This window comes from Geotrypetes seraphini, chromosome 1, assembly GCF_902459505.1.
Source record: "Geotrypetes seraphini chromosome 1, aGeoSer1.1, whole genome shotgun sequence".
NCBI classification, from domain to species: Eukaryota; Metazoa; Chordata; class Amphibia; order Gymnophiona; family Dermophiidae; genus Geotrypetes; species Geotrypetes seraphini.
The window spans coordinates 196,892,883-196,907,114 of NC_047084.1; the positions used below are offsets into that span (position 1 = coordinate 196,892,883).

The following is a 14,232-nucleotide window of genomic DNA, read 5'->3' on the forward strand; positions in this document are numbered from 1 at the left end:
GTCAAGTCTCTTTCATTTGAAAGGAAACTCTGCTATGAGAGGACATAGGATGAAGTTAAGAAGTGATAGGCTCCAGAGTAATCTGAGGAAATACTTTTTTACAGAAAGGATGGTAGATGCGTGGAACAATCTCCCAGAAGAGGTGGTAGAAACAAAGACTGTGTCTGAATTCAAGAGGGCCTGGGATAGGCACGTGGGATCTCTCAGAGAGAGAAAGAGATAATGGTTACTGTTGATGGGCAGACTAGATGGGCCATTTGGCCTTTCTGTCGTCATCTACCATGTATGTATGTTATCTGCCGTTATGTTTCCTCTCATGCAGCAGAAACCTTGAGCAAGCATCTTTCTATCCCTCCCTCCCATCTGAACCCCGCCGACCCTCCCACCAAGAGACCGACATATGAGAACAGCAGCATCAGCAACACTCTAAACAGGCTGCTTTGCAGCCTTCTTCCGCCAGGGCCTTCTCTGTGCCGCATTGCTGATGACATCAGTGATGCTGCAGAGGGAATCACCAGCAGGAGAAGACCGTGAAGCAACCTGTTTAGAGTGCTGCCGACGCTGCTGTTTGGAGAGAGGTATGTTGGTCCGCGGTGGGAGGATCGGCGGGGTTCGGACGGGAGGGAGAGATGGAAATATGGGAGGGTCAGCGGGGGTTTGGCTGTGGGGCGGGGGAAGTGCTGCTGCCGGAGAATCCAGGGACATTTGGGTTAGGCTTCTGGAGTCGATATAACTAGGGCTTATTTTTGGGGTAGGGCTTATTTTCGTGGAAATACGATAGCTGCTCCTTGTCCTGATGAAGTGCTGAGTGAAGATCTGCTAAGGGGAAGAAAAACTTCATTGGAATATCTTACCTGGTGAAAATTCAAACTTGAGAAAATGTAAAACTTGGGCTTCATTGTCCTTCTCTTTTACTTTTTAGTTCAGTACGCTGTTTTTCAGCAAAGTCAGTTTAGACAATAGTGTAGCCTTTAGAGTCTCTGTTAGGGTTTCTATATAAAAAGTGTCTAGTTTAGTATTTTAGGTTGCATTTTAGAGCATAAAATAAGATCAGATTAGAGAATAGATAGCAGCTGAGGAATATTTTTGTTTAGTGTTTAACATTAGTTTAAAATATAGCTAGAAAAAAGTAGCCCTACAGAGCATTTTTTTTTAGCAAAGGTTTTTCAGTTAGGCAGTTAGAAACTGTTTTTTTGTTTAGTTCCTTTCAGTTGAACAACAGTGCTTGATTAAAGGGAAAAAGTCAAAAGGTCAGGATCAGTGCAGGGTGACTCATCCAGGAGGTATAACTGATTTCATTTTCACTTTAGAAGCACAGCTAATATGCCTTGAATATTTATGCTTATGTTACATAAAAGAGAAATGAGTGCCAATGACTTTTCCCAGACTGACTGATTCCTGCATTTAGGGCAGGGGTGCCCAACGCGTCGATCGCGATCGACCAGTAGCTCAGGAAGGCAAATCGAGTCGATTGCACTCGTGTTGCCGTCCTGATCTACGGGCCGATCAGCCTTCCTCTCCAGTGTTCTCCCTAGGGCCTTTTAGCTGGGCGGTCCGCCCAGCTGTCATCTGCCGCTGCTGAACATTTAAAAAAAACCCATAAAAACCGGCTTGGAGATTTCAGCCCCTAGCAAACTTATGCTCCGGGCTCTAATGTGTGCGTGCCGGCTTCTCTTCTCTTTCCTCCGAAACCGGAAGTTATGTCCGGGAGGGGGGGGGAGAAGGGAAGCCAGCACGCACATGTTGAGAGCCCTGAAGCAAGCGTTCGCTACGGGCTAATGCGGGAGACAGGTTAGTGAAGCATTTGTTCTTGTTCCTGCCTACTTTCTGTTTCCGCGAAGGCAGGACCCGGCAGCATTTCCCCCAATAGGTTGATCACGATCTTGGGCTGATCAGCCTTCCTCTTCCCGACGGCAGAATTGACGTCGGGGAGAGGAATGCTGGTTGGCCGAAGCAGGGAGAGCTTGGGGCCTATTATTGGTGGTGTTTGGGTCCTGGTCCCCGATGGTAATGGCAGTGGCAGTGGCTTGGGGGAGGGCAGGGAGAAAGAAAGAAAAAGGGCAGGCAGGGATACAGAAGGAAAGAAGAGAAACAGAAAAAAATGAAAGGGAGGCAGAGAGAAAGAAAGGGCAGGGAAGAGGAAGGAAAAGTTGGGGGGAAGGAATGAGGTCTGGAGGAGAAGAAGCATACAGGCTAAAAGAAGGGAAGAAAGATTGTATGCACAGTCAGAAGAAGAAAGTGCAACCAGAGACTCATGAAATCACCAGACAAGGTAGGGAAAATGATTTTATTTTAAATTTAGTGATCAAAATGTGTCTGAATTTATATCTGCTGTCTATATTTTACACTAAGGTCCCCTTTTACTAAACCGCAATAGAGGTTTTTAGCGCAGGGAGTCTATGAGTGTCGAGAGCAGCGCTGGGCATTCAGCGCAGCTCCCTGCGCTAAAAACTGCTATCGTGGTTTAGTAAAAAGGGAGGGGGTATATTTGTCTATTTTTGAATGGTTGTTACTGAGGTGATAGTGCTTAGAGTCATCTGCTTTGACCTCTTTGAAAAACCCTGGAATAGGAATGATGATTAACATTTTCTATGCATACAGTGTGCTTTGTGTTTTTTTTTTTTAATTTTATTGTTGGTAGATCATTTTGACTTGGTCATTTAAAAAGTAGCTCGCAAGCCCAAAAAGTGTGGGCACCCCTGATTTAGGGCTTCTTTTACTAATCCATGATAGAGCTTTTTACCGTGAGCCAACGAGCAATTCCTATGAGTGTCAGAGCATTTACCTCGCTGGTCCACAGTAAGCAGCTCTACTGTGGTTTAGTAAACACCAGTGTTAGAGATTGTACCATGGTACTTACTTCAGTAGACTCTGTGGCTGGTGGGATGAGGTTCAGGTGTGGACTTCTCAGGATGCCATCTTGGTATGGCTCTCCAGGGAAGTGATAGGCATTTGATCTTCTCAAGTAGGGCCTGTTGTGGGGTAGGTGGAGCTGTGTGTGGAGTTCCTAAATAAGGGGCAAAGAGATAACCATCAGCCTGAGCATCCATCTGATCCGAAATGAGCAAATAAACACACAGAGGGGGGGAAAAAAAAAAAGGCACTCTTTTAAATTAGATAATAGAAATAATTATTCTGGTTAAAAAATAGTCCATATTTATTAATAGTAATTATGTATATTTAAAGTTGCATACAATAGGGGGCGTGGCTTAACGCGAGCACGAATGGAAGTGTGATCGCGACGCTCCTCATCACTAGGCAACTATTAATGAAAATTAACCCCATATTACAGAATTTTATCAAAAAAAAAATAAATTCCTACGATCCTGAAGTTATGATGGACTAATGTTGACTTTCTTCGCTGAGACGGAAGTGACGCCTGGGAGGTGAAAAACCATGAAGCAAAGGTGCCGTTTTTTGTGTCTTGAGCAGTGCTGTGCGGAAGGCTGGAGACCGACGGGGATTGAAACTGGCGGTGAACTGCCTAGCGACAAGGAGAGAATTTTCCTCTTTATAAATAATTTATATGGTGGGCTGGTTCCTGTCAGTCAGCGGTTTTGAAGTGGCCCTCCTCTGCCGGTGATGAGGCGAGGTCTGGTATGTGTGTGAAATAAAATTGACAACGGTTTTTGAAACTTTTCCCTTGCTGCTAATCTTTAAAAAACAAGAATTGTGAATGATTAGTATTAATATTGATCTCCTCTGCTGAAATTGAGACGGATTCTGATATAGGAGAATCAAGGGTGGGATTGCCGGTTTTTTGTTCAGCGCTAGAGCAGTGCGGCTTCGGGGCAACTGACAAAAAAGACCTGAAGGGAAAAGAAAGAAAAACTGCTGGTTTTCATTGTTTTTAATATCGGCTTCATTTTTCTGTTGATGTGGCACGGTAATAAGAAAAGATGTTGAAGTTTTAAACTGTCTAAAAGATTGATAAATAGAGGAAAACATCGATCTCATTATGAGGCAATTGTCAGTTTGACTTCTAAATGCTATGACAGTTTGAAATAGCTCTCTCCTGACGGTACTGAGTTGGAGTCCTGAGAGAGATCAATTAATCCTCAGATTGAAGCAGTTTCTTGAGACATAAAATCAAGACACTTTAAAGGGAAGAACATTGAATATTACATTTAATTAATAAACAGAAAAGTTTTCACTTCAGACTGATTGGGATAGAGGGCTGCCTGTCAAAGATAAAAATATGACAGTTTGATATAGCCCTCTCCTGCTTAATGTCAAAGCAAAGCCTGAGGAAAAAAAATTATTTCTTCTGTGCTGAATAACATAGTGTTGAATTTCTGCTGTTTGAAGTCAGAATCAAATTCTGAGAGAGAAAGACTTAAGAAAAAGGGGAAAAGGATCTCTTTTGTTGATTATTATCAAAGAAATTTTTATTCTGACCAGCTATATTGAAACCAAAAAAAAAGGAAAAAGATTATTCTTTGATAAAAAAGGGGATTAATAAAAAAAAAAAAAAATTGAGAGAGAGGAATACATGCATTTTCTCTCAATAATTAAGTGCCGAAGCGCTGAAGACAAATAAATATCAGCTTATTAAAATAAATACTGAATTGAATATTACTTTCCTCTGACAAAGCTGCGATTGGGCTTGTGAGAGAGGAGACAGAGAAAAGGTTCAACGGAACTTTAAAAAACTGAAACAGCAAGACATTGAGGAATTGAGAGACGCTGAGAAAAAACAGAAGAAAATTGCTTAAAATTGGTCAAAATAGGAAAAATAACTCTAAAAAAGTGTTGCTCTCCTCAATCAGGGCTGCGATTGGGCTTGTGAGAGGAGAAAAAAAAAAAAAAAAAAGAAAAAAGTTCCCCTACTTCATTGAAAAAGTGAAAGTGAGAAAAGAATTTTCAAACTGACATAGGTAAAGGAAAAAGAAAAGAGCTTAAAAAGAAAAATTTTTACTTCAAAAGATAGAACAAAATCTTGGAAGAAAAGAGATTAAAAACCTAAGAATACCAAATCTAAAAGACTAAATACAAGAAATAATAATAACCAAGAAAAATAAAACAATAACATGGCAAGTACCAGACAAAACAAAAATGAGGCTGGTACATCTGCAAAAAGACAGAAACAAGAACAAATAACACCAAGCAAGATACCACTTCCTATCGAAGAATCAGACACATTAAGCAAAACAGAAGTTATGGAAGAACTAAAACAAATCAAACAAATGCTCAAGGAAACTATAACTAATATGTCGGAAATGAAAGAAGAAATTTTAAATATACATAGACAAATGGAAGTTAACAACAAAAGAACAACTGAACTAGAATCAAAAATGGAAAATATAGAATGTGAATCAAAAAGATGTAAAAACGACAGCCTGGAATTAAATAAATTAAAAGATCAACTGGAGGATTACGAGAATAGAGGAAGAAGAAAGAACATCAAACTCTTTGGAATACAAGAAAATTTAGAGGGAAAAAATACTATCCTTTTCCTTGAAAATTTAATTCCAAAAATTCTACAGTTAGACTTGAAACAACCAATTGAAATTGAAAGGGCGCATAGAATCCCAATTAAAAATTTAGAAAATAAAAACAGACCAAGACCAATCATTTTCAAAATGTTGAGATACCAACAAGCAATAGAGATACTAAATGCTGCAAAAAAAGATAAAAACTTAAATTATAAAGGATCAAGATTATGGTTTTTACCAGACTTCGCCAAAAACACAGCAACTAAAAGAAAAAGACTACTAGACATGAGACCTCTACTCAAAGAAAAAGGATTTAAATATGGTCTATACTACCCGGCGAAAATGAGAGTGTCATCTGGAGACAAGTCCTTATATTTTGAGGATCCCGAAAAACTAAAAGATTTTCTCTCTAAACCAGAACCTATGATATATTAACATAATATATTAAGATGGTTTTGAAGACTCTATGAAAAATTAGAAAATATAACATATCGAAATATTTGAAGAAATGGAGGAAAACAATACAAAGAAAAGACAATAATAATTATATGAAAGAAAGAACAGAATATAGGAAAATTATTAAATAATACACTGCATATATGTTTAAAATAATTATATGTTGAAATCATAATACTAAGGAAATACAAATTAACATATTGTTAAATGGAAAATGATACATTAATAAAATGTTATGGAAAATGATTAAATAAATATAAAAGATCAATATAGATAGATAGAAGGGAAATTTGTTTAAACAATTGAATATTGATTGCCTGGAATGGGGAGAATGTTAGGATTACAGTTCCAATGTGTATCCTTAAGCAGCCAATGTATTGGGTGGGAAAGGGAGGGATAAGGAGAATATTTATTAGAATAATTAAGGGAGATACATTAGGGTTAAATATGTGTGTCATGAAGAAAATTTTTTGGATATTAAATATGAAAGAGGAGAGGAAGAATAAGATAATGAAAAGTATTAAAATATATAATGTCTTTTAAAATATATTCTATTAATGTCAATGGCCTGAATCACGTAATTAAAAGGAAAAAAATATTAACATTTTTAAAAAAACAAAATGCAGATATTTACTGTCTGCAAGAGACCCATCTTAATATGAAGGAATCACAGAAATTATCAGGTGGATGGATAAAAGAATGTTTTTTTGCTCCAGCAGTGGGTAAAAAAGCAGGGGTTGCAATCCTTATAAATAAAAAATGTATGGCCAATATAAAGGTAAAAAATTCAGATCCACATGGAAGATGGATACATATCGATATAGGTATGGGAAATGATACCCTGACGTTATTTAATATATATGCCCCTAATTCGAATCAATCAGAATTTTTCAAAAAGCTACAAAATATGTTATTACCACTGGCTGCCTCTAATTTAGTGGTGGCTGGAGATTTTAATGCTGTAATGGATCCATTATTGGATAAAAAACCAGGTAAAAATATTAAATCTTTAGGTCTAGATAATTTAGTTCGATCATGTGATTTGAAAGATATATGGCGTATTCTTCATTTTAATGATCAGGAGTATTCATTTTGTTCACAGGTTCATAAATCATTTTCAAGAATAGATTATATTTTTGTTTCAACAAATAAAGTGCAACAAGTGATTAAAGCCTCCATTGATCCTATTATCATTTCGGATCATGCGGGAATATGGATAGAATTACAATTAGATCAATTAGAAAATAATAGACCTCTTTGGAGATTTGATAATGCATTGCTTGTGGATGACAAATTTTTGGAAAATTTTAAAACACAAATTAATGAATTTTTTCAAATAAATTTAGTGGAAGATACATCTATAGAGAATGTATGGGATGCATTTAAAGCAACTATGAGGGGTAATATCATATCATATTCAGCTTTTATTAGGAAACAAATTAAAAAACAATATATGGAATTAGAAAAAGAAATAAAAATATTAGAAGCTAAATTGATAAGTAAATGGGAATATGAAGTATTGCAAACTCTTTTGAAAGTAAAAGGTAAATATAATGAATTAACTTCAAAAATGATAAGAAAAGATTTGTTTTCCAAACAAACGGTGTATTATGGAAATTCTAATAAGGCGGGAAAATTATTAGCAAATTATCTTAAGGCAAAAAAAAGGAGAACTAATATTAATGGAATAAAAGATGATAATGGTATAATAACAAATCAAACAAATATAATATTAAAACAATTTTTAAATTTTTATAAGGATCTATATTCTTCCGAACCTTATTTGGAGAAACAAAAAGATGGAAAAAAATTTTTAGATTTAATAAATGGACCTAAGATTCCTGATCATATAAAACGAAGTTTAGAAGAACCTATATCATTAAAAGAATTAGAAACAGCATTGAGATCTCTTAGAGTTGGATCCGCTCCAGGTGGTGATGGTTACACAGTAGAATTTTATAAAACATTTCAAAATATCCTCTCCCCACATTTATTAAAATTATATCAGACACAACTTATAAAAGGTAATATAAAAGGTACTATGGCTGAATCAATAATAATTGTTTTGCCTAAGCCAAATAAAGATCCTACTTTGGTTTCAAACTACAGGCCTATATCTTTGATAAACGTTGATAATAAACTTTTGGCGAAAATTTTGGCTTTGAGATTAGCCAAAGCTCTCCCACATATTATAGATATGCATCAAACGGGTTTCGTTGCTAAAAGACATTCCTCCAATAACTCTAGACTATTATTTCACATGCTAAACTTGTCAAAAAAAATGGATGAACCGGCTTTTACAGTTTCATTAGATGCTGAGAAAGCATTTGATAGGGTAGAATGGAATTTTATGTATCAGGCTTTAGAATGGTTTGGTATAGGTTCTGGATTTATACAAATGGTAAAAACATTGTATAGCTTCCCGATTGCAAGATTAAATATTAATAATAAGATATCTGATGGTTTTCAATTGCAGAGGGGAGTTAGACAAGGTTGTCCTTTATCTCCTTTGTTATTTGATGTTGTATTAGAACCCTTATTGTTAGCAATACAGCAAACGAGGGAGATACAAGGAATTCCATATTCAGATATGGAATATAAAATTTCGGCTTATGCTGATGATATTTTGCTTTATTTGAGAAATCCAGAGTCTACCTTATCTTCTTTATTGGAATTAATTGATAAGTTTGGCAAATTTTCAGGTTATAAAATTAATTGGAATAAATCTGAAATTATACCCTTGAATGTTTACTGTGTAAAAGGATTATTTGATATTTTTCCATTCATATGGAAAGAAGAAGGATTTAAATATCTAGGCATTCAAGTTAAAAAAACAATTGAAGATACTGTAAAAGAAAATGAAAAATATGTATTAAAAAAAGTAATGGAGTTATGTGAACAATGGAACCCATTACATATATCTTGGTGGGGCAGAGTTCAAACTATTAAAATGATGATGTTGCCTGTGGTTTGCTACCAAATGAGTATGATACCTATTTATTTTCAGGGGTCCTTTTATAAGAAGCTTAATAGAATTTTAACAAAATTTCTTTGGCTTGGTAAAACACCTAGAATAGCTTTAGTAACCTTACAAAAATCAATTAAGGAGGGAGGGGTAAATTTTCCAAATTTCTATAGGTACCATCAAGCCTATATTCTACGTCAGGGTATGTATTGGATCCTCCCAGAACTTATAGATAATGCACCAGATTGGTTATATTTGGAATGGCGCCTTATGTTTCCCCTAAATTTAGTTCATTTACCAAGTATTAATATACCTAAAAGATACAGAGAAAATAAAATAATAATGGATACTTGGAAAACATTGAGATTTATTGATAAATTAACACCCATCCCAATATATAAATCAACTAATCAATCCATATGGATAAACTCCAAGATCAAAATTGGCGGAGCTCAAATCCTTTGGAAGAACTGGATTATTGCAGGAATTAGATCTCTAGATGATATTATTTCAGAAGGTAAACTGCTGGATTTTTCACAATTGCAACATAGATTTGGTCTTAATAAAACACAAAGTTTTAAATGGTTGCAATTGAAGCAGGCCATTCAGGTTGGGTTCCCTGAATGGAAATCATTAAACAATCAATATAGTTTAAAGTTCTTATGCTTTAAAGCAGACTTCCTAGGACATCAAGCCGCATTGTGGTATAAATTAATATCTGGATATTTGAATAAAAAACCAAAAAATGGTCTAAGAGACATTTGGAGCATTGAGATTGGACATCAAATTAATGCATCTCAATGGCCACTAATTTGGTCTTGGAGAATGGGATGTACAGTGTCAGCGTCTATGAGACAAACATGGTTCTTTTTATTACATAGAGCTTTTTGGACCCCTACTCGTTTACAAAAACTAGACAGTTCTAAGTCTAATAGATGCTGGCACTGTAATCTAGAACCAGGGACATTAGATCATTTATTATATCATTGTCCTTATATTAAAATTTTTTGGAATTCAATTTGGCCACAAATTAATAAATTAATGGAAAATCATATTGCAATATCATATGATACAATTTTATTTGGAACAATGATGAGAAAAAAAAGTCAAATTTCACCAGAAAATAATAAGCTTTTATTAATTATGACAGGGGTTGCCATTCAACATATAACTAACAATTGGAAAAATTACAACAACCTAAATTACACATTTTGGTGGAATACAATATGCCATATTTTTAAAATGGAAAGAACAATAGCAATACAAAAGGGGACATTTAATAAATTTATAAAAATATGGGGGCCATTGACAAAATACTGTAATGAATAAATAATAGAATACTTTTTCTTCTTTTCTTCTTTTAGAGATTTTTTTTTTTTTATGACACACATATAGGGGGGGTAAGGAAAACAATTTATATATAATATATTATAATATATGATACAAAATGTAACATATGATTAAAAAATAATAGAAGGGTGGGGGGAGGGAAAATGAATAAAATTTATCCAGAATATATTGTATTAGATATAAATATGTTATTGAATAATTATCAATTGTATTCTAATATGTTGTATACTTTTATAAAATTTGAAAATTAAAAATATTATATTAAAGCAATAAAAGGGTGGGGGGAGGGTGAAGGGGAAAATCAAATTCAGACATACATTGTGTTAGATATAAAAGTGATACCATGCATTTATCAACTGTATTTTATTATTATGTACACTTTTTGTAAAATTTGAAAATAAAAATATAATGGAAAAAAAAAAAAAATAAAAAATAAAGTTGCATACAATAGCTTTATTTTCTGTATCAAAAAGGTTTGTGCAATTTTGTGTATTTATGTAGCCCTTTTTCATTTGGGTAGCAAAATTTAGGATCCGTGATCAAGCCCTCAGTATAGTGTAATATAAGGGAACATTAGGTTCTTACATCAATAATCTTCTTTCTAGTAGAAAGGCATTTGAGTCTTGAACCAGTAGGTTATTCATCTCTACTCATGAGTTTGTGTAGAAGCATCTTCTATATTTTTCAGCTCCCCCTCCCCTATCTCTACACTATGCTCTGCTCCTCAGTTCGTACCAAAGCAGTTAACAGCCATTTACAACAGGAAAAAAAGAAAGAAGAGGGGCATGGGGAACTCCCTGACTAAGCCATATCTGTTCTGCTCTTAAACAAAGAAAACTAATATCAATAGGAACATAAGGTGGAACCCAACAGCCACTAACACTTATGCAGTTCCCGCAGTCTCCCACAGAGAGCCATCAATAATATCAAGGATATCTCTAAATATTGTGGAGACCTTCCGGCCATTCATCCTTCTTCAGACCTGTAGAAGGTCAAGCATCTGGAAAGTACATAAATGTCTGAAGCAGTTTAACAGGCTAAAATGAAGTCTAAGAGGGAGAGCCTTCAAGACTCATATGCCTTTCTACTAGAAAGAAGATTATCAAGGTAAGAACCCAATATTCCCTTCTAGTACAAAAGGCACAAATCTTGAAACAGTGGTCTGCAGACGGGTCAGTTTGTCATTAAATAAGGTGGTAAGGTAGATTTTCAGTTCCTCAATTGCATCTGCCGGCATAGTGATCGTGGGGCTGTTCAGGGCCCGCGCAGGAGGTGTCAATTCTGCCATCTTAGCGGGGGTGGAAGGGCCTCTTGGAAACCGAGCAGGATTCGAGGCTCGGGTCGGCATTCCTCAGGAAACACGCCGGAAAGATGGTAGGCAGACATCCCACAGAGAACCTCGTAAGGAATAAAGGGCTGGGGACCTGCAGGGCAAAAATAGGATAAGAAAAAGCCGATTAAAGAGCACTGGGGTCAGGAGAGGTGCTGAGACACGTCTGCTTAGGTTGAGTGCATCATGTGACCAGAAGTGGTGTTATACCACAAAACGATCATTGGCCCTGTTAATTTAAACCTCAGACTAACTATATACAGAACTTAATAGCACTATTTTTCCCTGTGTGATAGAGGAACGAAAGTTTTTAATGCCTATGATGTGCTTTGAGTAGAGTCACAATATAACGGACTCACTGCAACTGAGGCTCTTTCGTTCTTCTCTAGCGTGGTTGATGTTTTTTTTTTTGTAAGGTGGAGTGTGTGTAATTGTATTGGCTGATATAAAAGCAGCATTTTAAGAAGAGTTCTGGATAGGTTGTGCACATCATAATCATAATCTCAATCTCTTTTCATGAGTTCCAGCCATCAAAAATGAAAGTTGATCCTCAGCAATATTGCTTACAAAATGGGAGGAATAGTATCATAAGCGACTGTGAACACTTACAGCAGATCAAGCTGTAGTTGAGGTGCAGCCAATTGCTGAACCACCAACAAAACATCTAAAATGAGACGACTGAGGCAAAGTTTTGGGGGACTTGAACAGCCAGAAATGGCTTCTATGATCTAAGTGGATATATACATATCGAATTTAGAGAAGGAATTCTGCTCGTCTCTTACTACCTACTGGCAACAGAGGTCCCGTGTGTGGCTGAAACAGACATAGAAACATAGAAATAGACAGCAGATAAGAGCCACGGCCCATCTAGTCTGCCCACCCCAATGACCCTCCCCTACCTTTCTCTGTGAATAGATCCCACGTGTCTATCCCATTTGGCCTTAAAATCAGGCATGCTGCTGGCCTCAATAACCTGAAGTGGAAGACTATTCCAGCGATCAACCACCCTTTCAGTGAAAAAGAATTTCCTGGTGTCCCCGTGCAGTTTCCCACCCCTGATTTTCCACGGATGCCCCGTTATTGCCGCGGGACCCTTGAAAAAGAAGATATCTTCTTCCACCTCGATGCGGCCCGTGAGATACTTGAATGTCTCGATCATGTCACCCCTCTCTCTGCGTTCCTCGAGCGAGTACAGCTGCAATTTATCCAGCTGTTCCTCGTACGGGAGATCCTTGAGTCCCGAGACCATCCGGGTGGCCATTCTCTGGCCCGACTCCAGTCTCAGCACATCCTTACGGTAATGCGGCCTCCAGAATTGCACACAGTATTCCAGGTGGGGCCTCACCATGGATCTATACAATGGCATAATGACTTCAGGCTTATGGCTGACAAAACTCCTGCGTATGCAACCTATGATTTGCCTTGCTTTGGATGAAGCTTGCTCCACTTGATTGGCAGTCTTCATGTTCTCACTGACGATCACCCCTAAGTCTCGTTCTGCTTCAGTTCTTGTTAGGATCTCGCCATTAAGGGTGTAAGTCTTGCATGGATTTTGGCTGCCCAGGTGCATGACTTTGCATTTTTTGGCATTGAAGCTGAGTTGCCAGGACCTAGACCAGCGCTCCAGTAGAAGTAGGTCGTGCATCATGTTGTCGGACATTGAATTTATGTCTGTTGTGCTTTTGCCCACTACATTGCTTAGTTTGGCGTCATCGGCGAATAATGTTATTTTACCTCACCTTCTGCCAAGTCTCTTATAAAGATGTTGAATAGGATCGGGCCCAGGACCGAGCCCTGTGGCACTCCACTGATTACCTACGTCATTTCGGAGGGGGTGCCGTTCACCACTACCCTCTGAAGCCTACCTCCAAGCCAGTTCCCAACCCATTTCGTCAATGTGTCGCCCAATCCTATAGAACTCATCTTGCTCAGCACCCTGCGGTGTGGTACGCTATCGAATGCTTTACTGAAGTCCAGGTATACGATGTCCAGGGACTCCCCAACATCCAGCTTCCTCGTCACCCAGTCAAAAAAGCTGATCAGGTTGGATTGGCAGGATCTGCCCTTAGTAAATCCATGTTGACGGGGATCCCGTAGATTCTCCTCATTCAGGATCGTATCCAATTGGCGTTTGATTAGAGTTTCCAATACTTTGCACACTATTGATGTGAGACTCACTGGTCTGTAGTTTGCTGTCTCTATCTTGGAGCCTTTCTTGTGGAGTGGAATGACGTTAGCCGTCTTCCAGTCCAACGGGACGTTACCCGTACTAAGGGAGAGATTGAAGAGTGCGGATAGCGGTTCCACCAAGACATCACACAACTCCCTGAGCACCCTGGGGTGTAGGTTGTCAGGACCCATTGCCTTGTTAACCTTAAGCTTTGACAGCTCGCAGTAGACACCGCTGGGTGTAAACTCGAAATTACTAAACGGGTCATCTGCGTCAACCCTTGTCTGCAGCTGAGGGCCGAGTTCTGGCGCCTCGCGGGTGAAGACTGAGCAGAAGTATTCATTTAACAGTTGGGCTTTTTCCGAATCCGCTTCTACATAGTCTCCGTCTGGTTTCCTAAGACATGTTGCCTGCTCCCTGCTTGGACTGCTATCATCAGCACAACATCATAACATTCTTTTCAGTTTCAGGACGAGCAACTGAGGAATGTAAAACAGAAATGAACTCTGACTTTATAGATGGTTTT

General features: G+C 37.6%; 1 protein-coding gene across 11 annotated transcripts in view; it reads right to left on the reverse strand.

The window, feature by feature from the left end:
• Positions 1-14,232, reverse strand: part of UFSP2 (UFM1 specific peptidase 2) — a 75,677-nt gene that overhangs the window by 16,651 nt on the left and 44,794 nt on the right. For all 11 annotated transcript variants that reach the window (XM_033943568.1, XM_033943560.1, XM_033943587.1 and 8 more), the window contains one exon: positions 2,861-3,007. In XM_033943568.1, the coding sequence (XP_033799459.1) occupies positions 2,861-3,007 (147 nt within the window). The remainder of the gene's footprint in view (positions 1-2,860; positions 3,008-14,232) is intronic.